This window comes from Leopardus geoffroyi, chromosome B2 (genome assembly GCF_018350155.1).
Source record: "Leopardus geoffroyi isolate Oge1 chromosome B2, O.geoffroyi_Oge1_pat1.0, whole genome shotgun sequence".
Classification (NCBI taxonomy): domain Eukaryota; kingdom Metazoa; phylum Chordata; class Mammalia; order Carnivora; family Felidae; genus Leopardus; species Leopardus geoffroyi.
This window is the reverse complement of record NC_059332.1, coordinates 8,220,254-8,246,183: the sequence shown is the minus strand read 5'-3', so window position 1 is coordinate 8,246,183 and position 25,930 is coordinate 8,220,254. Positions and strand designations below refer to the sequence as shown.

The window sequence follows — 25,930 nt, the reverse complement described above, 5'->3', positions numbered from 1 at the left end:
TCTTCGAGTTTGGGGCAGCCCTCCTGCAGCAGGGCCCCGGCTGGAAACCTCCACCCTGAGGGATACGTTTGTGGAATCAAATGGCTTCCACAGTTTTTCCTCTGTCCTTCTTTTGCCGAGTGGATGTGGTTGCATCCCTAAAAGTTAACGTTTTTCCTATGATTCCACTCTACATAAACGTTATGCTTCATGAATTCTGCCTTGATTCTCCATAAACGCACACTCTGTCTCGTATATGCTGTATATAATCTGGAAAATCATCAATTTGGTCTGACACTTCCAGGAAAGGAAATGTGATTTCCCCATACCTAACTTGAGGCCATCTGGCCCATGGTGCATGTCTGAATGTGTCTCTGTTGAAGGAGTAACTAAGTGATAGCTGCTTCTTACATCAAGCTAAAAAGCTTCTGCACAGCAAAGCAAACCATCAACAAAACAAAAAGGCAACCTACTGAATGGAGAAAATATTTACAAATCATCTATCTGATATGTGATAAGGGAATAATAACCAAGATATATAAAGAACTCCTACAAGTCACTAGCAAAAAAAAAACAATCTGATTACAAAATGGGCAGAGGATCTGAGTAGATATTTTTCCACAGAAGACATACAGATGGCCGACAGGTACATGAGAGGTAGTTAACATCGAATGAAATGAAATGAAATGAAATGAAATGAAATGAAATGAAATGAAATGAAATGAAATGAAAACCACAGTGACACCTCATACCTATTAGAATGGTTGTTATATCAAAAAAGACAAGAAATCACAAGCATTGGCGAGGATGTGAAGAAAGGGGCACTGTTGGTAGGAATGCAAACTGGTGCAGCCAGTGTGGAAAACAGTCTGGAGGGTCCTCAAAAAATTAAAAACAGAACTGCCATATGATCCAGCAGCAGTTCCTCTTCTGTGTGTTTATCTCAAGAAAATGAAAACACTAACCCCCCTGTGTTCACTGTAGCCTTATTTATAGTAACCAAGGTATGGAAACAGCCTATGTGTCCATCGGTGGATAAACGGATGAAGAAGATGTGGGATGATATATATATATGTATGTAACAGAATATTATTCAGCCATAAAAAGAGGGAAATGTTACCATTTGCAACAGCATGGATGAACCTTTAGGGCAATATGGTAAGTGAAATAAGTCAGACAAGGACAAATGCCGTATGGGCTCAGTTACATGTGGAATCTTTAAAAAAACAAAACAAGCTCATAATTACAGAGAACAGATGGATTGGGGTGGGGATGGGCAAATGCCCGAAGGTGGTTAAAAGGCGCAAACCTCCAGTTATAGTGTGAATGAGCCCTGGGGACATACTGTGCAGCGTGGTGACTGTAGTTAACAATACTGAGTTGTATATTTGAAAGTTGCTAAGAGAGTAAATCCTAAAAGTTGTCACAAGAATAAAATTGTAACTATGCGTGGTAGTCGATGTTAACTAGACTTCTTGTGGTAGCCATTTTGGAACATACAAAACACGATGAGGTTGTACACCTGAACGGTAACAATGTTCTGTGTCGGTTGCATCTCAATAAAGACAAAAAAGCTCCTTGTATAGGGACTCGTTATTTGACATCACAGTAGGGCTTGTTTGCATCTTTTAAATCTTTTTTTTCCCCCCTCTATGTTTCCGTCTTCCTAGGAACTCAGAAATAGGCTTGGGAATCACCCGAGTTCAGTATCCCACACTTCTGCCGTCGGGCGAGACTTCGCGAGCTCCAGGATGGCCCTCCGCTTGCAAAATCTCCGTCGAGACCGTGCACTGAGGGTGTCCGTGGGCCTGGCTCTGTTGGCTCTTCTTCTCGCCTTTTTTTGTCAAAATCTCTAATGAAAACACAACTAAATGAAACATTGGAGAAGAATAAATTTCTAATAAAAATCTTCAATGAACAGAACAGCAATCACATCAGTACTCCAAGAGCAGTCATTTATCCTGGTCTCCCTGCCTCTGCTCCAGCCACACTTTTTAATGAGGCGGATTGTGTCTCTCGTGGAGTTGGGCCATTGGTTATTTGACCTAAAACCTACTAACTGTTGCCATGGCATATCTTTTAAATTAAGCTCCTTTTGGTTTATTTGTGGCAAGAAATGCAAGGGGTTGCATTTTCTTTCAACCTCTTGTCTTCAAGTCAGAACCTAATTACACAGTCATCTTTTCCTTGTGTGGGAAGAATTTTGAATTTCATTAAACCTTTAAAAATGTATCTTTCTCTCTCTGCTTTGTTTGGAGTCCCGGTGCTACGAACATCTTATTTTTCACAGCAGATGTGTTCCTGAAAAGTTTATAGAGAAACCTGCATTTGGAAGCAAGAATTCTTTTGGAAGGCACAGGGAGAGTCGCCAGTTCCGGGGCTCTCGGCGACGTTTTTGACAAGTGCAAGGAATCCCCCCACGTCTTCAGCACCCGCAAACTTTCAAAAACGATTTGTCTAAAACCAGCTGTGCCCCTTTTCTGATGTTTCTGATTGGTGACATCAAATATTTATTTCTACCTGACATCACTGGCCTTTACTAAATACAGTGACTTATTTCACTGACGTGAAAGGAGTTGACTTATTAAGCAATCTTACGAACATCAGAATTTAAATGTTACTTGGACGGTATGGAGTCACAGGGAAATCGGGTGCCCTCTGGTTACCATAGGACGCTTCATCTTTAAACTCATACCCTGTTCAGCTCTTCTTTTTATGTCAAAATGTTTCAGCCTTTTATGTCTTTCGAGGCATCCGAATAAAAATTTAATTATGTCATCAGTTGGTGAGTTTGGAAAACAAAACCAGTGTCAGTACATTTCTCCAAACCCAGCATGTGCTTCTAAGAGGAAGTCAGGTTTCAAATGCGGAGGACCTGCCCGTGTCCCTCCCAGGGTCCCCAGCGGAGCATGCATTCGGGCTCACCCTGCGCGACAGCCTGGAGTCACGCGGTACGGGGCTTAAGAAGAACTTTGCGCCCGTCACTGACTGGAGACCAGAACGGTGCTCCTGTCCCCCCCCCCCACCCTTTCCCCACTCTTGCCCTCCTACTCCCCCCTCCTGCTGTGTGCTTTTTCTTGCCTCCACTCTCCTTCCTTCGTTGTCCTTTCCGTGAAAGCATGACGGCCGTCCTGTAACAGCCCCAGGGCCCCTCACCAGCCGCGGCGGGGATTCTCAAGAATTGTTTCAGCCACACAGGGTGCCCCCCTCCCCGCTTCCGCTGTTTCCTTCCCCCCAGTCAGGATGCAACCTCATTCAGCTCTTCGGTTCAGAAAGCATAAAAAGCCCTGCAGTGGGGACCAGACTGCACGTGATCTCGTTTACCGTCCTGGTGACCAGTCGGCCAGAGGGGTGGCTGTGGTCTGAAAACCCAGCTTGCGGTTTTCCGAGACGTCCTGCTGGAGGGAGGGAGGGGGGAGCGGGTGTGGTGGTCGCTGACAAGACCGCTCTCCTGTGGACAGGACGAGCCCGGGGGACGGGGGGCTGCAGAAGCAGGTTTCGAAGGCAGGAAAGCTCTTGCCTTTCCAGGTCCTCTCCTCCCAGCCCACACGGCTGCCGTGCGTCTCCCATCGGCCTGGAGTTCAGCCTGGCCTCGTGGCCGGCGTCGGCCGTGGCCAAGGCAGTGGGAGCGGAAGGGTCGTGTCTTTGAGGCGGACGTGTTGAGTGGCCATGCACTCTTCCCGCCACAAGGGTGATTACAGGCACACGTGTCAGGATGAGGTCCCCGAGGGAGTGCAAGGAGCAGGTGTAGACGTGCTAGACAGGTGTAGAACAAGAAAGGAACTTTTGTTGGCTTAAGCCACTGAGACTGGGAGTTGTCAGCACAGCATAACATAGACTGTCCCGATTCAAACAAAAAGTCAGCCACGGGGCCTCTGGGTGGCCAACTAAGGCTCACGCTTCTTGAGTTCGAGCCTCCGTCAGACTCCGCGCTGACGGTGTGCGGCCTGCTTGGGAGTCTCTCTACCTCTCTCTCTGCCCCTCCCCTGTTCGTTCTCTCTCTCTCCGAAGAAATAAATAAACTTCAAAAAAAAGTCAGCCACGATGGGACAGTCGACTTGCAGTTTATAAGCATAGCTCCTGTTGTGCTTATTTTCTTTTCAGGTTTGCTTTTAGGACCAAAGTCTTTTTTGGGTTTTTTAATGTCATCCCTCCTGCCGAAAAGGAAACTCTGAAGGGATCCGTCTCGGTTCATTCAGGCTGCCGTTAACACCACCGTAGACTGCGCGGCTTTTCACCAGCAGAAATCTATTTCTCCTGATTGTGTAGACTAGGAAGTCCAAGATCAGGGCCCTGGGGAGATTTAGTATTTCGTGAGGCCTCACTTCCTGCTTCATCGTCTGCTCGTGCACCTCCCACGGTGGAAGGGGTGAGAGAGCTCTCCAAGTCTCCCATTTGTGAGGACTCCACCCTCGGGACCCATTCAGCTCCCAGAGACCCCACCTCCCACCATCACGCGTTTACGTAAAGAAGATTTATTGATCAGGTTTTTTTTCCTTTCCTTTCACTCCCTCTCCCTCTTTCATTCCATCTTCCTTGGTTCATCAAGTGTAAGGTAGTCATTAGGATCACGTAAAATATTCTTTGGTGAAAACTTTGCTCTGTTTCTGGGAAAATGTGTCTAAACATCAGATTCCCATATGTCTTTCAGTCAAAACATGCTTTTCTGCCGACTTCAAGCCAGGTTGAAATTTTTCGTCATAAAGAGAGGGTTGGAGTTACAAATGAAGCTTTAAGAGGTTTTATCATCATAAAACAAACATAGAAGAAAGCAAAGGAAGGGAAAGAGGGAGCGGGGGGAAGGGAGAGAGAGGAAAGAAGAGAGGGAAAAAGATATTCTTGAGATTTGCCTGGCCCCTGAGGCACCCCAGGATATTTTAGATTTTTGAGGGAAACACCGACATCTGTCAGATACCGTGCAAACTACTCACTCAAAATGGTTCAGTTTCAACATTGGGGTGCACGCTTTTTGAAGGTGCCATGTTTAAGGCTGGATTTTAGGCAGTTGCTGTGACAAAAAGCAAGTATCAAGTGAAAATGTGGAACCAGAACCGCAGATGATTTTGTTTCAAGGTTTGAGAAGTTGTGCAGTGCCCCATAGATGCACAGCTTCTGTTAAGTAATTATGGTAAGTTTGGAATAAAAGAAATATGTATTTCAATATACTTGTATTTTTTTCACACAGATTTTGTAAGATAGTAAGACACAAGTATGTACTAAGTTGTTAGTACCTACCTACTTAGTAAAGAGAATGGTTAGCTGTTCCTTTTGGTCTAGGGGTGCCACGAGTCAAGAAAGCTTGAGAACCGGGGCGCCTTGGTGCCTCATTCTGTCGTGTCCAACTCCGGCTCAGGTCATGATCTCACGGATCGTGGGTTCGAACCCTGTGTCCACTCTGTTCTGACAGCTCGGAGCCTGGAGTCTGCTTCAGATTCTGTGTCTCCTCCCTCTCTGCCCCTCCACTGCTCATGCTCTGTCTCTCTCTCTCTCTCTCTCAAAAATAAATGTTAAGAAAAGAAAGCTTGAAAACCTCAGCTCTATGGGGCAACCTTTTTGGGATCCATGCCAAATTTATATTTAATCTGGGGTCCTGATTATTTGTCAAAATATTTTTTTTTAGTTTTTTAATTTATGAATAGCACGTGTTTAATGAATTTGCACTTGCCTTTCCATCGAGCTAGCATTTATGGTGTTAAAACTATAAAATTTGAGTTAAGAAACCATAAAGGAGTCAAGGATCTGAAGCAACCAGGTTCAGACCTCAGTACAAATTGGAGGCAGATAGTTTAGGGAAAGAGCGTGAGGTTTTTGACATCAGCAAAAGTTCGGGTTAAGTTGCAGCCAGGTCACTTTCTGAAGTTCATGTGAAATAGGGACACGATCCCACCACAGGGTCATTGAAAGCTGAAATGGGATCACGTATATCAAGTAGTATGTCCTTGGCACCACAGTTTTTTGTCCCTTTTCATGATTACTTTAGCCATTTAAACATGCAGACCAATTTTATAAATAGGGCTAGGTGGTTTTCAATTCTGATATTAACTCACGACCACCCAAAAGAATTATATATGGAATAAAAAGATTCTTGCCTCAAGGGACTTAAGCTCTAATTCTAACAAATGCAGCAAAGGAAGAAAAATTCAAAGAAAATGGATCGCAGCTGTATTTGAGGAGATCAAATTAATGAACGGTGTGGGGCCCAGATTTGGGTGGCCGATCTGAGATCAAGAAGGAGATTTTCTGTGGCCAAAGATGAAAAGAGCAAGCAGACTAATAGGAGGCCTAGAAGTCATACCCTCCCCCACCCTGCCTTGGGGGTAAAAGGAAATGCAGACACTATTATTCTTCATTAGTTTTCTGTCAATTATTTCCTACCAGTACTGTTTCCTGGGGTTCCATAGCCAAAACATCCCAACTGTGTAGAGTTTGAAGCAAAGAGTTTCATTTGGCCTCTTGCAGTCCTCCTGGTTTATGGACATCTGAATACACTTATGAATATTGATGGGCAAGTGCCCAGGAAAAAAAAATATTTATGTAAATATACATATATATATGCATGCATATATATATATTTAAAATATACATTTAAAAATACAGTTTACATCGTATTTTTAAAATGCAATATACATTGTAAAAAATACAACCTTGGATCAAGGTCAGAGAAAACTTGGAATTCAGAAAAGCCTAAAGAACTACAAATTTTAACACCTAGGTTTATGTAATCTGCTTTTAATATGCCTACTTAATAACAGTAACTATAGATGTTATTCCAGACTGATTCCAACATCCAAGCTTTTAACTTGTTTTTACCCCCAATTTCCATAAAAGGGAATAAGACACATGGGGTTTTTAAACAGAGCGAGAGAATTTCAAATAAATATAAAGCATGTTGTTTAGTTAAGACTTGTTATACTTAGGTCCAACCTTTGTGAACTAAAGCATACCATCCACATACTGTATGCATAAGTATTGAGGCTACTTACAAACCACAGCTTGCTTTTTAAGTTGTGTTATCTCCCTCAGAGTCACTTTAGAATGACTCTGATGGCACTCACTCCTGAATGTAGTTCCTGGTGCTATCTTGTGAGTCTCTGCCCTTGCAGGATGAATTTGCGTGATGCCTTTACTCTTGCAGGTGTGATCTGTTTTGAAATAGCCAGAAGTAATTTAAACATCTGGTGAGTGAAGATTAGATTGAACTAAGTGTATTGGTAGGTGTCCCTGGGAAAATTCTTTTGTGGAACTCGGCCCTCTTAAGAAAATGCCTCGCAGCAGGACTTTCTTCCCTTAAACGCTAGACTTTCCCCTGAACAGCATGAACAAAAAAAAAAAGTCCAGGAGCAAATGGATTCACAAGTGAATTCTACCAAACGTAAAAAGAATAATTAACACCAGTACTTCTCATCCACTTTAACAAAATGAAAAAGGAAGGAATACTTTCTAACTCTTTCTTTGGGGCCAGCATTACCCTGACGGTAGAGCCAAATAAAGAAAAGAAAATTGAAAGCCAATGGCCCTCATGAATATAAATGCAAAAATACTGAGCAGATCTGCAAGTTGATTTCAATAGCATATTAAAAGGATTATCTACCATGACCTAGTGGGATTCATCCCAGGAATGCAAGGGTGGTTCAACATAAAATCAATCAACATTACATATCACACTAATAAAATGAAGGGGGGAAAAAAGCATTTGATCATCTCAACTGACACAGCAAAAGCATTTGACAAAATCCAGCACCCTTACATGACAAAAACCTCTTAGAAAACCAAGAGTAGAGGGGAAACTCCTCAACATGAAGGATATTTATGAAAACACACAGCCCACACCATACTCAGTGGTGAAAGATTAAAAGTTTTCTCCCTAAGATCAGGAACAAGACAAGGGTGCCTTTTTTCACTGCTGCTATAAAACATTGTGCGAGAGGTTCTAATGAGAGGTATTAGCCAAGAAAAATAAATAAAAGGCATCCAAATTGGAAAGGAAGAGGTAAAACTGTATTTGCAGATGACATGATCCCATGTATACCGAATCCGGAAGAATTCACAAGAAAGCTGTTAGACCTAATAAATTTAGCATAGTTGTAGATTGTAAGATCAACACACACAAATCAGTTGTGTTTCTATACACAGCAGTGAGCCATTTAAAAAGACGTCAGAAAGCAATTCCATTTACGATAACATCTAAAGAATTAAATACTGAAGAATAAACCTAACAAGGGAGTTAAAAGACTTGCACGCTGAAAACTATAAACCATTGCTGAAAGGAATTTTTTTTTATATCTAAATAAATGTAAAGATATCCTGTGTTCACATCTAGAAGACTTAATGTTAAAATATCAACACTACCTAATGCAAGCTACAGATTCAATGTAATTGCTATCAAAACAGCTCCCCCCCTTTTTGGCAGAAATGGAAAAATCAGCCCTCAAATTCATATGGAATGCAATTGCCAAAACAATCTTGAAAAAGAAAAATAAAATTCAAAGACTAACAAATACTTAGTAACTTCAAAACTGACAATATGGCTACAATAATTAAAACAGCATGGTCCTGGCACAAGAACAGACATGCAGATCAATAGAATGGAATAGAAATCCCAGAAAAAAAATTTCACTTATATGGTCAATTGATTTTTGATAAGACCAGTAAAAAAGGACGGTCTTTTCAACAAATGGTATTGGGAAAACTGTATATCCACATACAAAACAATAAAGTTGGACTTTTACTTTACTCCATATATGAAAATTAACTCAAAGGGGCTAAACGACCAACATAAACTTAAGAGCTAAATTTATAAAACCTATAGAAGACAAAACATTGGGGAAATTCTTCATGACTTTGGATTTGGTAATAATTTCATACATGTGATACCAAAATACAGGAAACAAAAGAATAATTTTGGGCTTCATCAAAATTAAGAACTTTGTACATCAAAGGACACAAGAAAGCACAAAGCTATCAAGCTATCAAGAAAGCACAAAGCCTACAGAATGGGAGAGAAAATATTTGCAAATCCTATCTCTGACAAAAGATTAATAGCCAGAATATATATTACTCAACAACCCAAAATTGAACAACCCAACTAAAAGTTGTGTAAAGGACTTGAGTAGACATTTCTCCAAAGAAGATACACACGTGGCCAAGAAGCACAGGAAAAGATGCTTGATATGCTAAGACATTGGGAAAATGCAAACCCAAATCACAGTGAGTTATTACCTCATACCTGTTGAGAAGGCTGCCATCAAAAGAAATGTTGACGGTGTAGGGAAGTTGGAACCCTTACATGTTATTGGTGACAGTGTAAAATGGGTCAGCCACTGTGGAAAATACCTTGGCAGTTCTTCAAGATTGAAACCTGGAACTGCCATATGACTGGCAGTTCTATTCTAGTTACATATATAATCCAAAAGAACGTAGGGACTCCAACGGATACCTATATACCAGTGTTCTTAGCAGCATTATGCACAGTAGTCAAAAGGTAGAAACAACTCAAATTTTCATTGATAGATGAATGCATAAACAAAATGTAGTACATAATGTTACCTTGAAAAGAAGTGAAATCCCGACAACATGCTATAACATGGATGAACCTTGAAAACATTATGCTTAGTGAAATAAGCCAGACACAGAAGGACAAATCTTGTGTGATACCGCTTCTAGGAGTTACCTAGACTAGACAAATACGTAGATACAGAAAGGAGAATAGGAGTTGCCAGGAGCTGAGGGGAGGAGGAAAGAGGGAGTTACTGTTTAATGGGTACAGAGTTTATGTTGGGTATGATGAAACAATTTTGTAAAAAGCTAATGGTGATGCTTACATACACAAGCACTGTGGATTTATTTAATGCCACTCAATTATGCACTTAGAAATGGTTTCAGTGATAAATGTTTTGTTATGCTTATTTTGCCAAATTACAGTATAAAAGTGCACTGTGAATTTGAGAAAGAGTATAGCTAGATAGTAAGAAATAAGCTCAGGTTGGGGTGCTTGGGTGGCTCAGTCAGTTAAGCGTCTGACTTAGGCTCAGATCATGATCTCATAGTTTGTGCGTTCGAGCCCCGCATCGGGCTCTGTGCTGACAGCTGGGAGCCTGGAGCCTGCTTCGGATTCTGTGTCTCCCTCTCTCTCTGCCCTTCCCCCACTCGTGCTCTTTCTCTCTCAAAAATAAAGATTAAAAAAAATTTTTTTTAAAGTCTCAGGTCACATTTGTGAAGTTTTTTGATGCCAGTTTTGATGCAGTTCTAAGGAATCTAGACTTTAGCCGACAGTCAAGGAAGAGCCACTCCAGGCTTCTAAACAGACTTCTAAGCATTTCAGGCTCTGAAGAGATGCCTGTTTGGAAAGATATGCGTTGACAGTGTGGAAGACAGTTGGCTCTCCTGTTGATGCTCCAACCAGTGAGTTCTTCTGGTACCATATACCGACATTTTTGGAAATGCACAATGGAATAACCACTTTTTCAGGACCACGAAGCAAGGCTTCACCTTGAGTTTTTCATCTGCTGCTAAGCCACTACACTTGTCCATTTCCAGGAGAACTGAGAGCCGACCTCAGCTTAGCCAGCGGGTGGTGGTTCTTGTCACCGCTGTCACTGACACGGGTATTGCTGATACCAGGGGTTGGTTGGTCTTACGCCCGTTGCTCTAACACATACCGCATAACCAGATGTGTGGAGCTCATCATTATTTTAACAAAGAAAATGTCTCAGTAAGAGGCAGCCCCCTCTCTTTGTAGTTCAGCATCTTTGAACCTTAATCTTTGCTTTGGCATTTTCACGTCGAATAGCTTCCGGGGTCCCAGCAACCGTATATCCTCCAGCACCTGCTACCTTCCCTGTACGTCTGCTGTGATTCAAGTGAGTGACTCCAGCCTTCTGGTTTTGATCTTCTGCATCTCAGATCCTGTTAATACTCCTGTTTAGTTAAGGATTCATATGCTCTCTTCTCGATAAATTTATGTGAAGACTTAACCCAAAAGCCACCTGCGATAACCATCTCAGGCTGTGATGCTTAGAGAACAAATATTCTTGGCTTTTTGTCTTGTTTTGTTTGTTTGTTTGTGTTTTTGTTTTTAGCCAGTATGACTTCTGCAGCCCTACTTGGTGTCATTTGAGATATAAGAGAAGGGCTTCTGCTGCCCACAGACACCAAGTCCTGGCCCACTACCCTCAGTTCCAACCTTCACAGGAAAAGGCTAAGTTCCTGATTATTGGCCCACTGCCATATTGAAACGTGTCACATCTATGAGACCAGAAAAACTGGACTATAATTTGGTCTCCGCTCCCTGTTTTGGGTGTAAGTAAACCTGCCCACAGCCCAGTCTCTCTCCCAGGAAACAGTGGTGAACAGTCAATATCCTGTCTCATTTGGTTACAAGAGTGAAATCAGAAGTCGAATGGAAAATGAACCAAGAGACGGAGCTTAGAAAGTCTGGGTCCCATCCAGTGGGAGTAAAGGATCTTTTGAAATTTACTTTTAAATTTTTACCTGGAGAGACATTCAGGATAGGTTGGATTTTGTCTCATTTAAGAGCATGCTCTTCAAACCTTCGAAGGAACGTCTGTTGTGTCTGTCGTCCTTGACCACTTCCCACCTTTCCTGTTTTTATATCTTTTTTTGTCTCTGACTCTCCAATAGTTTTTCTTCTCATACATTCCTTCTGTGTGTAAGATCTCTAACCTCATCTGCTCAGAACAAGATTCCAAAGTCTCCAATTAAGTTCCCTCTTCTCTCTTTCCCTCTTAACACAACACCCTCCAAGATGTTTGAAGTTAGAAAGGTCAAAAGTTCCAAAGCAGTCTTACAAAAGGCAGAAATTGGTCAGATGGCAGTCTAAAAAAATGTAATCTCATCAAACCAGATTGCCTCGGGCAATCAGAATTATACAAGCTACAAGAAAATTCAGTAGCTAAAAATGCTGCATTTCAGGCTGAAGAATATTTTTAATGCCTTTAGACACGTAAATCAAAAGGCAGGTTGGGGGGTGGGGGGGAAGCAATTTAACACCAGCTTTTCCTCGTGCTGTGTGGCAGTCAGCCTGTCTATCCGGGGAGCTGTGGTAACTTCAATTAATATTAAAAGCAAAACCTGTGGCAACCCAACACTAAAGTCACAAATGTCAACTCCTAGAAACTCACCGCTGGCTGCCTTCTGGTAATCAATCTTAAACAGGCTCTGTTTCTCCCCAGTGTGGCAGACAATTTAAACTTTCGTGCAGAAATACTTGAAATTTGAGTTGAGATTTAAGTAGGTTACATGGAAAGATTGCTCTTTCTCAGCGCCTGACGGAAGGGGATCAGTGTGTTTCTCTGGGCTTCACTGAGGACCTGGTTTTGCCTGAAATTGCCAGCGTGGAGAACCCTACAGATCAGCCTAGAATAAGGGCGAGAGGGGCTCACGGAAAGCATCGAGTTTGAAAAGACCCACTTATTTTATAGATGGAGACACTGAGGTTAGGAGGAGTTAAGTGACTTTGTCTGAGGCCATCTCTCTAGTTTGGAACTTTTCTAAGCTGGCTTCCCAAGTGATGTGTTTGGTGAAGAGATGCTTTGGGGTGGAACTCTGGACTTACCTGTGTCCAGAAATGTGTCATCACTGAGTGCGTGTCTTAAGGCTCCCGTCACGGCTAAGAATATCTCTGCAGCCCAGTGCCAGCTTGGGTCAGAGGTGTCCCCTGCACCTGTCTCCATCCCCTGAGCTCTTAGTCCCAGTCCCAGAGAGAAGGCAGCAGGAAGAGGTTGGGGGGGGGAGTCTGGGGGCACTGTGTGTGCACTGACCTAGACTGACTTTTGTTTCTCCACTGGAATGGGGTTATGGAAAGTTGAGTTATAGAAAGAAGCTTGAGTGGAATTTATAAGAAGGAATACATACTCATTATACTGAGCTTATAGACTTCTTGTTACAACTGTGTTGTATTCTGTAATATACGGATCATTGTCCTTGATTTCCGGAACCAGATCTGAAATCTCTGCCTTCTCTTCTCTGGAGCAGTGTAGACCTTCACCTTTTCCTCCTAAGACTGACCCAGGGGCGCTGTTTACTCTCTACCAGGTTTGGTAGCTTTGATTGGGCTGGATTTTCTGCCTCAGCCTGTGACTGTTCAGTGCACACAGGTTATTGGCCATCCACTAGAGTCACTTACAGCCCAAGGTCCCGGAACGACCCAGTGTTCCAGCGGCTGGCTATGTCACTCCACGACTCTGTTACCATAAGCGCCTCCTTTCATTGTGCATGACTTTAAGAGAGAAAACATGCTAACTCATCCTCTACCAGTAGGGAAATTTCTCGACTCTTGGTAGTTGGGTTTAAGATTTATGGCCTTTGTGACTGGAGCTAGGCAGCACTCTCTGAGGCAATGAGACAATGAGTCTAAGCCATAGTAGCTGGATTTTCTGTTCTACTATTGGAACAGGAACAGGAAGCCAATGCAAAAATCCAGGAATGGACACGGTAGGAGGACCTGGAATGGAACAGAAATAAGGAGATGGGTCCCGGGTAACCACTTGGGAAGAAGCTGAAGTCACTGTAGTTTGCCATTATTGGTTTTAGAAATCTCGTTCAAGGGTTGGTTGGCACAAGAGTCAAGGCAAATAGAAGTAGTAGCCAAAAACACTTTCGATGTCTGTAGCCATAATATTACGAGTAACAGCCTCCTCTTCCTCACCTCTTCATCATCATGGCTGCCATTTATATAGAACCAGGTCCCTTCCCAAGCACTGTAAATATGTTAGCATATGTAACACCTTATGGCCACTCTGAAGAAGGAATGATTATTCTAGATGGGGAAACTGAGGCACAGAGAGGTGACCCGTCAAGGTCACTAGCTGGCAGGTGGCAGAGCCAAGGTTATAAACCAGGCAGTCTGATTCTAGAGTCCTGTTCTTAACCAGTGCACTTTACCGCTCTCAGGCTAGAGTCTGTGGGCCTGCAGTGTACCTTAGCTGGTGTCACAGAAAGGGGTGGGCAGGGCACCGGCAGACGTGCTGAGACCATGAACACAGGTAGCTAAGCTTTAGGAGATGCTTAAGGCAATGTGAGGACCCTGGGAGAAAAAAGAGTCCCTTCCAGAAGTGGGATGGAGACTTCTCAAGGGGAAGACAACTTGGCATGTGGTTGGCGAGTGCTTAACTGTGTGCCAAGCAACTGTGCTTAGCACTGGGATGAAAGAAGCGAACAGGACAGACACCGTCCCTACCTTTGAGAAGCCCGGAGGCAGTTGTAATCCAGCTACTCGAGGTAGAAAATACAGGGAATTGTCTGAGCCCAGGAGGGACATCTAACCCAGACTGGGGAGGTCCACAAAGGCTTTCTCTAGGAAGGGTGAGCCCCGTAAAGATGGAGGCAAAGGATGCTAAGTACATTGAAAGGGCACGGGCAGGTGCCAGGTGGGACAAGCAAGGAGTAGAAAGCAGATTGCTGCCCAGGAGTTGATTTAGCCAGGCAGAGAGGTGGGTGGAGATGTGACTGGGGCGGGGTCGTCTTTAAGAGAAGGACCTTCCAAGGGCAGATTTTCTCTGATCAGAAAAGTGAAATCTAATACTTGATATCTGCCCTAAAAATCATCAAATGAAGACAAGTGAAGCCTTCATGTGAATTTTCTGTCATGACTTAAACAGAAAAGCGGGGCGCCTGGGTGGTTCAGTTTGTAAGCGTCCAGCTCTTGATTTCGGCTCAGGCCGTGATCTCACGGTTCATGAGCTCGAGCCCCTTGTCCAGCTCTGTGCTGACAGCTCAGAGCCTGCTTTGGGATCCTCTCTCTCCCTCTCTCTTCCACTCCCCTGCTTGCACATGCACAAACATGCACACACACCCTTTCAAAATAAATAAGTAAATTTTTAAAAAACAAAAGAAAAAAAGCAATGCCACAAACTGTGTCTCTTTCCCTGTAAACAGTTATGTTCAGCCCCTTCATTTTCCTCTCTGACCCTCAGTAGCAAAAAAATTAATTTCAGAACCACTTAGGATACTTCAGAACCTCCCCCGTCTTCAGAGGTGGCAGAGAACAAGTCCTTCCCTTTGCAGATAATCTTCTCTGCCTCTCAATGTCTTGTAATCAGATGCGGTGGCTCCAAATTTTCTTTATGCCAAACATAGCCAGGAAGCAATTTCTCAGACAGTTTAACTTTGATAGCAGGTAATTTTAATCCATTGCGAACATCAACCTGACACGGACTTGCTATCTTCATTACTTTAATTACTCTTTTGGGCCACTCCCCACCCCATCCATTCTTTCCAGAAAGGAGTGAATAGAAATTGGCAGCTTTCCTCTTACCGTGCCGTTTGGACCAGATTATTTTTTGCTTCACGATGACATCATTTGGCTGCATACCTTAAGTAATGAAATTTGTTTGTGAAACTCTTTATCGTAACCAAAAGAAGAGAAAAAGTTACCTTTTTTGATGGGAGGTCACCCACCCCTGTCACACCGCTGTCTGTGCTGTTCTGAACAGCTGACAGTTGCTGTTAATTTACTTTCGCTCCCCAGTTCGACTTCCCATATGGAAAGCTGGAGTGATTTTTGAATAACAGCAAGTAATATCTGATGTGGCAGCGACTGGCAACTCTGACATTGAGCTCGGCTGTGGCCATTACCCAGGATTCCTCGCTTCTCCTGGAGAAGCAATTACAATTTCACAGGCTGGAATTAAAACTCCCCGTGGTATATGCAGTAGGGCGCCCACACTGTCAAAGTGATTTCAGGCTGCTAATCTCCTGCCGGGGTGCGAGTGGAAATAGAGTTCCTCCTCATGGACACGGAAGTCCGACACCTTTAAAACTTGGAATCTTTGATATGTTTGAATCTGCACTGAGGTCGGTGGGCACAGCCCCCTCCCAGCACACCTGGTTATAGATTGCGGAAGATGGGGGTTTTCATCAGGATGGAGCTGCAGCTCCGGGTTCCGGGGAAGAAGCAGTGCTCAGCCTGGAAACAAAAGTCATGGAAATGGGCCCCAGCCCCTGTACGGCTCAAAGGAGAAGGGAAGGAAGGAGGGGACAAGTTCTGATCTCTAACCCGCGGAAGGACACCGGGCAGGTGCACGTTATGGCCGCTCCCTGGAAGGTCTTCTCAGAGGTCAGAGGGAACAGCCCCCGCTGTGCAAGGAGGAACCAGGGAGTAGTGTTTTTTAAGTAAGCCCAACGTGGGGTTTGAAGTCACAACCCCAAGATCAAGAGTCACATGCTCTACCAACCCAGCCAGCTGGGCGCCCTGGGAGTTAGAACTTTTTCGGTAGAGCTTTGGCCATTGGACCTGGGTTCAGATCCTGGCTTCTCATACCATGTGATCTGACACAAGCGTGTTTAACCTCATGGACACAACTCCCTTCTGTTCAGTGGCACTCATGATACCCACCTCGCAGGGTTGTGAGGGGCCAGATGTGAAAAAGCTCTTTACAGTGGCCTGTCCTTAGTGGACGCTGAATAAAGCATTAGCTGTCATCAGCCAACAAAAAGCTGTGACCAATCTAGAACCCTCAGGAGCTTGTCCCAGCCTCGTACCCCTGGCAGAATTGTTTATTCAGTACTTTGCCTCCAGTCAATTACTTTGCAAACTGAAATTTATCTGTTTTATTTATTTATCTATTTATTTTATTTATTTTTTTAACGTTTATTTATTTTTGAGACAGAGAGAGACAGAGCATGAACAGGGGAGGGGCAGAGAGAGAGGGAGACACAGAATCCAAAGCAGGCTCTGGGCTCTGAGCTGTCGGCACAGAGCCCGACGCGGGGCTCGAACTCACGGACCGTGAGATCCTGACCTGAGCAGAAGTCAGACGCTTAACCGACCAAGCCACCCAGGCGCCCCTATGTATCGATTTTAAAGGAAAGTTTTTAGGGGCATCTGGCTGGCACAGTCCTACCAGAGCAGGCAACTATTGATCTCATGGGTCGTGAGTCCGAGTCCAGTGTTAGGCTCTGCAATGACAACGTGGAGCCTGCTTGGGATTCTGTGGCTCCCTCTCTTCTGTGCCCCTCCCCCACTCTCTAATTAAAGAAATAAATGCATTTTAGAAAAGTGGAAAACCTATTTCACTAGCCATACAAATGTGGTCACCACTTAAAACAATGAAAAATAAAAAGTGTCCGAATCTACTTAGCATTGCTTGACGAAGCCTCTGGAGTGAGGTTCCAGCGGTCAGTTAAAAAGACAAAACAAAACAAAACAAAAAAGAGGAGACAAACGATGGAAAAGTGTTAAGGCCACAGCCGTCCAGGTTAAGCCTTCCTCACCAGCTGCCTCACCCCGCCCAACCCCCACCATACTTAGGGACCTGGTCCGTGTCTTAGGCCACTTGTCCTGTTTCCTGTAGCCTCACTCTCACGTTTGAAAATGGAGAAGTACCCAACAGAGAAGTGCATCGACCCCTCTGAGTTTTTCTTTCATTTCATTCTCTGCACCCTGACATGAGTTTACAAGTGAAAACACAAGGGTGAAGCTCATTTTCTTTGTTTCTGGTGAAGAAATGTGTGACCCCCACGAATGAGAGTTGGTAGTCATCCATTCGCACCCATTTCACCCCTGAATTTCTCGGTGGTTGGGGACCTTGATGGGGCACAGCCGGTGGAGGTTCCACCCCGGGCCCGGTGTCCTTCCCTCCTTCGCGAGTGCCCAGCTCTGCGATACAGGAACATGGAAGCTTCTCGTTCATTTTCGTCTTGTTACTTTTGATCTGGCCGGTTTGGGAGAGGAAAATCGTGAAGCAGGGCTTTTGTCTACATCCACTAAATGACACCGTGTGAGTTTATCAGCTTCTAGTCTCCTCTTATGAAAGAGTTCTGCTAAGTGTTCCCTACTCAGCACACGTCCAGCCCGGGAATGAGGAGACCTGTTTCAGACTCCATTTTTAACACTCTAATGAAATGATCGTCAACAGGCAGAAATCCAAGGCTAGCCTGAGGCACGCCACATCAGTATTCCTGGGACAGGAGGGGATTCAGATGCTGAGGAATTTGAATATCTCCTGCAGCCTCTCTCTCTTGCCCACGCTGTCACCTTTCGGAATGTTCCGGCAGCTCACGCACCCCAGGTTCCCACCAAGGCCGACCCCTCGGAAAGTACCATCTGCTCATTCTCCATTGTACCATCCACGGTCTGACCCCGAAGTGAATCCAGGAGGAGAGCATCATGGAAAGGGATGAAAGTACTTATGACATTGAATAAAAATTAGTTTTAGGAAGGAAAAAAAAGGTTAATAAAGTTGTCCGCAGGAAGGCGTACAGAGACGAAGTTGCTGAGATGACGGAGGAAATGGAATGTAGTCCTTGGATTCATCTTTTACGTGTGGAATGATCACTTTACCATCCGGTGGTGTCTTGGGCCAGTGGTTTCAGTAAGTGGAGAGGTAGGACACCTTTTATGTTTCAACTTGTTTTTTTCTTTTTTACTAACCTAGTGTCAAATTACTCTCCAGACTTCGGAGAAGACTTATTTATGTCAAGGAAGGCATTTATGCTGACAGTTATCGCCACCCTACGCCACGATCTGACAGATCTAATTGTCAACCAGAATAATGATGTCAGTGATAATCTATAATGTATTAAAATTCAGTCTGATTCTGGGGATTTAATTCAATTAGGCCCCAACAGGAGTTTTTTCCTAAGTAAGGACTCTAGACCTGAGTTAATATAATCACATGAAAAATTCCCCTGTAAGGAATCAAAGAAGCTAATTTCAGTAAAATGTTGTGTAGGCTTATAAAATATAGTGTCCTCTAAATGCTAAGGGTCATTTATTACTTTTTCCCTTGATCACACGTCATTTCTGTTGGTCACGGAGAAAATGGCTAAATGTAGAGCTCCAGTTCGCTCGCTGATGTTTCCAGGAGGTCGTGCGAGGGACCCTGACTTTGCCCTTCAAAATCCTTCCTCCTGATGGTTAGAATTCCACCTTGCGTTTTTAAATTGAGGTGAAAGTCACATAACACAACATTAACCATTTTAACGTGAACGTTTCAGTGGCGTTTACTGCATCCACAATGCTCTACAACCACTGCTTCTATTTCCAAAACTTTTCCATCACGGAAACTGTACCCCTTAAGCATGATCTCTTCCTTCTCCCTTCCCCCAGCCCTGGGAACCTCTGTCCTACCTTCGGTCTCTATGACTTTGCCCACTCTGCACACCTCATGGAGGTGGAACCATGCAACATTTCTCCTTTTTTTGTCTGGCTTATTTCACCTGGAATAATGATTGTATCATGTATCAGAACTTCATAACTTGTACGGCTGAATAATATTCGTGTCCGTGTGTGTGTGTACACCACATTTTATTTATCCCTGTATTCCACTCATCTGATGGATATTTGGGCTGTGTCTCTCTTTTGGCCGCTGTGGCTAGTGCTGCTAAGAACGTGCCTGTCCATGTATTTGCTTGAGTCTCTGTTTTCAGTGCTTCGGGGTATGCACATAGAGCGGAATCACTGGGTCATATGGTAATTCTATGTTTAACTTTTCGAGGAGCCACCAAACTGTTTTCCTAGAAGTCCATCTTTGGCAACTCACTCCGTTGGATTATGCATTCCTGTTTCCTTAGATCGTTTTAACAATTTACTATAAAAATCTCCAAACATATTTGCAAGTTTGGAGTACAACAAATCTCATGTACCTATTACCCATCTTCAGTAACCATCGGCCATGCGGCCATACCTGTTTGGTCTATTTTCTCTACCTGCTGCCTCACTTTTAAGTTTTTGTCAGAGAATTTTAAAACAAATACTAGACAGCATGTAATGTGTCCCCCAAAACTTAAGTATACTCCTAAAACTAGGGAGGGATATCTTCTTACATAACCGCAATAAAACTTCCATTAATTCTTTAATATCAACCAATACATAGTCTATATGTCCCCCATAGTCTTAAGATACTGGGTTACTTCTGACTTACTTGAATCAGGAGCCAAACAAGATTCACTGTATTTGATTCATTTATGTCTGAAATGTCCTTTAAGTTGATGTTGATCTCTTTCCTTTTTATCTGTGTCACTGGCTTGTGAAAGAAACCAGGCTCGGTATCTTATGGAATGTCCCCATTTGAAATGGACTAATTTCTGGGGCACCTGGGTGGCTCAGTCGGTTAGGCGTCCGACTTCGACTCAGGTCATGATCTCAATGCTCGTGGGTTCAAGCCCCGCGTCGGGCTCTGTGCTGACGGCTTGGAGCCTGGAGCCCGCTTCAGATTCTGTGTCTTCCCCTCTCTCTGCCCTCCCCCGCTCATGCTCTGTCTCTTTCTGTGTCTCAGTAATGAGTGTTTAAAAAAATTTTTTTTAATGTTTATGAAATGGACTAATTTCTTCCTTGTGGTGGTGTTTACATCCTCTCGCAAAGTAAACATTCTATTTCTGCAGTAATGGCGTAGTGGGTTCATGAATAATTCATGAGTTCTGGAAACTGAGTCAATATGAGTTGACTCCTCTCACACCTCCTCTCACACCTCACACCTCCAACAGCACCAAGGGAAGTGGGTTCTCGTCGCTAAGGAAAACTTATTATTAAATATGTCTGTTATTAAATATGGTACACATTTAATATAAAAATGCCTGAAGACATTTATATCAGAATAACCAAAGGAAGACAATAGCCCTGTATCACAGATCAATCGCAGTAGACTCACAGAAGACCCCCAGTGGTCCCTGTAGCCTGTTTAGCAATTCTATTAGAAGTCTCTTCTGCTAGGACGAAACAACAAATCCCAAAGGAAGGATATTGGAAAATGTGGAAATGCTCTGCCGAACAGCCAGTGTTCTCTCAGCCCTCCACAATTTTCTCCAGAATGTGCACCCTTTGAGCAGTTACAGGACAAATCATTCTGTCATCTGCACACTGTGTGAAAAAATGTAAAAATCAAAAGAGAAGGAAATGTGTAGAACACGACACCCACAAACGATAAACGCTGTCAAGGAAAAAATACATATCCAAACTGGGAAGTCCAGTAGAAGTTCTTGTAGCAAGCCATGACTTAGTAGACACCCCTGACTGGCTCTCCTGCCCCTGTATGCCATGAAACAGCTCTGGGAGCTTCTGCGTAGCATGCCGGGACCTCTGCCCCCAAGAGGCACATGGGTTGTTCCCAAAATGACATTTTACTTATTATAGCTCTGTAATTTATTAATGCATATATTCATTAATTAATATATTGATTATATGCGTAATATATGCGTATTATGAAAGTGAAATGTGAGTTGGAAAAGAAGGAGACGTGTAGTCACGATTTTGTTGGAGACTAAGTTGGAAGTTTTGGAAAGCCGTGATATAGGTGAGTGACGGAATGTCTTGGTGATTGACAGAAATGGCGAGCAAGATACCTGTAAGAGTGTAAAAAAACGGGCAAGGGCAGGAGGACCTTCCACCCAGATTTCTTTACCACCAGGGACCAAAATTCTCACTCCTCTTTAAAGAAACAAAAACGGGGGCGCCTGGGGCGCTCAGTCAGTTGAGCATCCATGTGTTGATTTCAGCTCAGTCACGGCCTCACAGTTGGTGGGATGGAACCCATCATTGGACAGTGGGGAATGTGCTGACAATGTGGAGCCTGCTTGGGATTGATTGTCTCCCTCTCTCTCCCTCTCTCTCTCTCTGCCCCTCCCTTGTGCTCCTCTCAAAATAAATAAAAGAAACAGAAGCTGGAAATTGAAGGTGGTGCTTATATATGTGGCTTATACAAGAAAGATGATTCCAGTCAGTAGTCTCATGACCGAGGAAAATGCTCTGGCTATTTTAAAGTCATTTTTTTTTTTTAACCTCAACTTTAACAATTAGCAAATAACTGATGGAGTGCGAGTGGAGTATGCTTCTATAATGCTTCCCTAGATGAACCAGAAGTAAGCACCCAGCATTCCTTGCTCTGAGGCAACGTTAAGGTACCCAGAAGTTCATTATCCAATAAAATGGTTAAACTCAAGTCCCCCGCCGGCCTGCCAAAGCATTGATTTCCTCGCCTTGCAGGGTATAGGGTAGGCCTGGGATAGAAGCGTGGGCTTACCTGGCTGCTTCATGCCGCCCATGTGCTGTGCCAATATTATAATTTTGTCTGTTTCTGTCATCTTTGTATGTGTTGGTGTCAGATCGATCAGAAGGCCCTGGAGAGGGTGCTAAGCCAACATGTGACAGACCAAAGTTGCTAACTAATTTTCACTCTCATTCCCCATGAAAATAAATAGTAATCAATAGGCGGGTTATGTTAATCAGTGTGGACAACGGATGCTTTCTTTTGGACGTTGGTATATATTCAGTGTTCTTGTCTGAGTGTTCGTAACTAGCAAGGGTAAGCAGTCAGTGGTCTGGGGGAGTTTTACATCTTTATGTCCATGTCCTAATAGTGGAAAAGTTAGCATTGTAACATATTCTGTTGACCTTTGAACAATGAGGGAGTCAGGGGGACCGACCTCCCACATAGTTGAAAATTGGGTATAACTTTTAAGTCCCCAAAGACTTAACCACTAATAGACTCCTGTTGACCAGAAGCCTTACTGATAACATAGGTAGTAGACTAATACATATTTTGTATGTTATTTATCTCAGATATTGTATTCTTATAGTAAAGTAAGTTAGAGAAAAGAAAATGTTACTAAGAAAATCGTAGCGAAGAGAAAATACATTTATAATGTTGTACTGTATCTATTGAAAAAAAAATCCGTGTATGAGTGGATCCACGCAGTTCAAACCTGTGTTGCTCAAGGGTCATATTTTATTATTTGGAGTATCTTAACAAAACCATATTCATTATTACAAAGCTATAGTGTTAATTGCCTAGGAACTATTGTTCCTTCCTTAATTTATTAACTCATTGCCTCATCCCAAATTACCCACTCAAATAATTTTACTTAACAAACACTAATCTTATTTTTCTTCTTCCATGAATGCATGCAGTATTTGAGCTCATGACAGCTTTAAAATATCTTTGGGGATAACCTTCAAATTACCAGTGGAGATTTGCTTTGAATTGCGATTCACTTGGCAGAAAATTTATTTTGATAAGCTCTTAAGATTAATCAGATTCTCTAAAGTAAGTTTCCTCGGACATAAGAATTTGTATTTTAGAGTCATATAGAAAAAGACCTAGGTTGGCATTTGCTATTACTGTCTAACCATGAATTTTTGAGAAGTACTTCTCCTACCTACTTCCTAAAAGGATCTGGGGTTCTGGGGTCTTCATAATCCTCCAGGCGTTTTCAAAATAATGGACTTACTTCTTCTGTTCGTCACTAACTTCTTCCTAAGACTCTTCAATATCAGCACATTTCTGATGTCACGAGCCACAAAACACTAATTAAGGGAAAACAAGGCTGTCCGTTCACTGCCCATTCACATGAGGAAAACACAGGAGAGCGAGACCCAGGCTCACTGTCATCCAAAAAGACATGCCAGGACGGTCCCCTCACCACTGTGAGCCTCTCCCTTCTCCCCACGTTGTCACTGACTGCAGCTGGCCATCTTGTTGTCAGAAAGGATTAGAGAAAAGGAAAGGATTGGAGATAAAGAGGGGAAAAGGAAAATATTGGAATTTGGGGGAGGGCGGATTCCAGTTCACTGTTTAATTTCAATAATTGCTTTTGGAATTTGGAGTAGCACACGGCAAGAGTAGAAGAGAGTATCTTAATGTGTCTCAGTCCTCACGATTAATCAAAAGGAAGAAAGAGACCTACATAAGCTTTTTCATTTTCCCACGCACGCGAGTAGGCACTTTGCAGGAGTCTTTTCACTGAACATAATTGATCATCTTTAGGGTTATCAAAATTTGGAAATCATTCACTACACAGAGTTGAGACCAGAACTACTAATATTGAAACAACGAAAAGTGAAAGATGGCCACGTTTTCTTTACAGAGACTGGTGAGCCGGGAGTGGCGACAGCCATCACGCTGCGGGAGCACCACGAGAGTCCAGGCCGGGTTAGGTGCGGGGGAGACAGTGGCACTCACTGCTCAAGGGTGATGCTCTGTGGCCGAGAGCCCTTTGACCCTGAATCCAGCTCCGCTGTTTGCTGCCAGCCCGACCTACGGTGCGGGCCTCTCCTTCTCAGACCCTCTTTCCTCTGCAAATGGGCATGGTTGTAATGTAACCTTCTTAGGACACTCGTGAGAGGCAGAAGGCGCTAGTGTGTCCCACGCACTTGGCACAGAGCTCGGCATATAGTAAGTGCTCAGTAAAGCTGCCTATGTGGTCTCTTCAGGGGAGGGTAAAGCTTCTGCATGGGGACGGAGGCAGAACCCAGTCCCCACTGATGCAGGGTTCTTCTCACCCCCCGGGACAGCAGCCCGGGGCCCGGAGTCCTGTGTGCTCCTCTCTGGTTACTGTGCAGGTTGGCTAGCTGACAGGAGGCTTGATAAAGCTCAGAGAAGAAACCTACAGTGGAGAGGAATTCCCGTTACTCCATAATGTAACACTACTGTTTCCAAAGGGCCCGTAGGTAATGAATCATTTCCTACACAGGCCGGATAACAAGACTGTCTTAAGCCAACTTCACCACCTAGTGGCCGGCACAAGAAGTTGTTTAAAAACTGTTCTGCCTTGAAATGTCCCCCCAAGGAAGGGTTCCTGTCCCCCTTCCTGACATACCTATAATTTCTCCTTCCTTTCTTCCATTTGATGGCATCTGTTATGTGCTAAGCTCTGCTAAGTCATGAGGATATGAGGCAAAAGAGGCCTAGTTTCATCCTCAAGGAGCTAATAGCCTTCAGCAGAAAAGAAACCCACGTAAACGTACCATTGCGGGGGTGGGAATGGGGTAGAGAAATGTTCTGTGTTCAAAATGCGTTCAAAGTGCGTATGTGTTCAAAGTTCAACAATAGTTTCACTTTGTTTTAAATGTAATGCACACATATTTTGGAAAAGTATATAATATATATATGTGATATGTATTATAATCATCTATAAATATATATGCTATAAATACACATTTCATGTATATAATATACATATAAAATGCATATTTTGTATATTATATATTATGTATATATTATATATAAAGATCTTTCCAGAATCCTCTATGACTTCCACTTAAATCTCATTAGTCACAGAGACATCACACATCTGCTCATAGTTTCAAGAAGCTGAGGAATGCAGGGTTTTAAGTTGGGCATACTGTCACCAGAGCAACACCAGTGTTCTGTTAGTAAAGAAAGGGCGTTGAGGCTCCTGGGTGGCTCAGTCGGTTAACCATCCGATCTCACGGTTCGTGAGTTCCAGCCCCACGTGGGGCACTGTGCTGACACAGCTAAAGCCTGGAGCCTGCTTCAGATTCAATCTCCATCTCTCTCTGCCCCTTCCCCACTCATGCTCTGTCTCTCTCTCAAATATAAATAAAACATTAAAAAATAATTTTTTTTAAATAAAGAAAGGGAGGGAATGTGGCGGTCGTACAGGCAGCCGGCCGTGGATGCCAGCAATGTGCTCGCCGTGAGTCCCGTAGATCACCCAGGAGAATTCTTCCCATTTTGCAGTATTCCTTCATGTGTCTCTGTCTCGATCTGCATCATCTCCATCGTCCTTGTTTGATCCCATTCCTCAGGGCTGCCCCTGGGGAAGAGCTGTGTCCCTGAGCATCTCCCGGGGCACTGTGGCCACTGCCAGGTCCCACGCCAGACCCCTCACATCAGAACCCCTAGCCCTCGACCTTGGCTGCACTCCGAACCGCTGAGAAGATTCAAGAACGATCGATACCTGATGCGCCTCCTGAGAAAATAGGTTATTGGTCTGGCGTGCCGCCCGGGCACTGGGAGTTTGCAAAGCTCCCCAGGTGCTCCCAGTGTGCAGCCAGCACTGGGAACCACTACATGAGGGCAGCTTCCTTTTTAGGGGAACAGGGGGGTTGGGACAGAGCCACTGTGGGCTGCCTTGCCTGCTCTTAACAGCTAGAACTGTAGAGTCCGTATCTCTTGGGCCTGTAGACAGACCACGGAGAGGAGAGGAAGCTGTTCGGAGACAGTGATTAAGAAAAAGGAATAATTACATCTTC

General features: G+C 43.7%; 1 protein-coding gene across 8 annotated transcripts in view; it reads left to right on the top strand.

Moving 5' to 3' along the window:
• The window catches only part of CDKAL1 (CDK5 regulatory subunit associated protein 1 like 1), a 715,645-nt gene that overhangs the window by 662,432 nt on the left and 27,283 nt on the right, over positions 1–25,930 (top strand). For 6 of the 8 annotated variants that reach the window (XM_045497240.1, XM_045497244.1, XM_045497245.1 and 3 more), the window contains one exon: positions 1,650–2,760. The exons of the other annotated variants lie outside the window; for them this stretch is intronic. In XM_045497240.1, coding sequence (XP_045353196.1) covers positions 1,650–1,835 — 186 coding nt within the window. In that variant the 3' untranslated portion in view covers positions 1,836–2,760. Of the gene's footprint in view, positions 1–1,649; positions 2,761–25,930 lie in introns of those variants that run through there. 8 annotated transcript variants of the gene reach the window in all.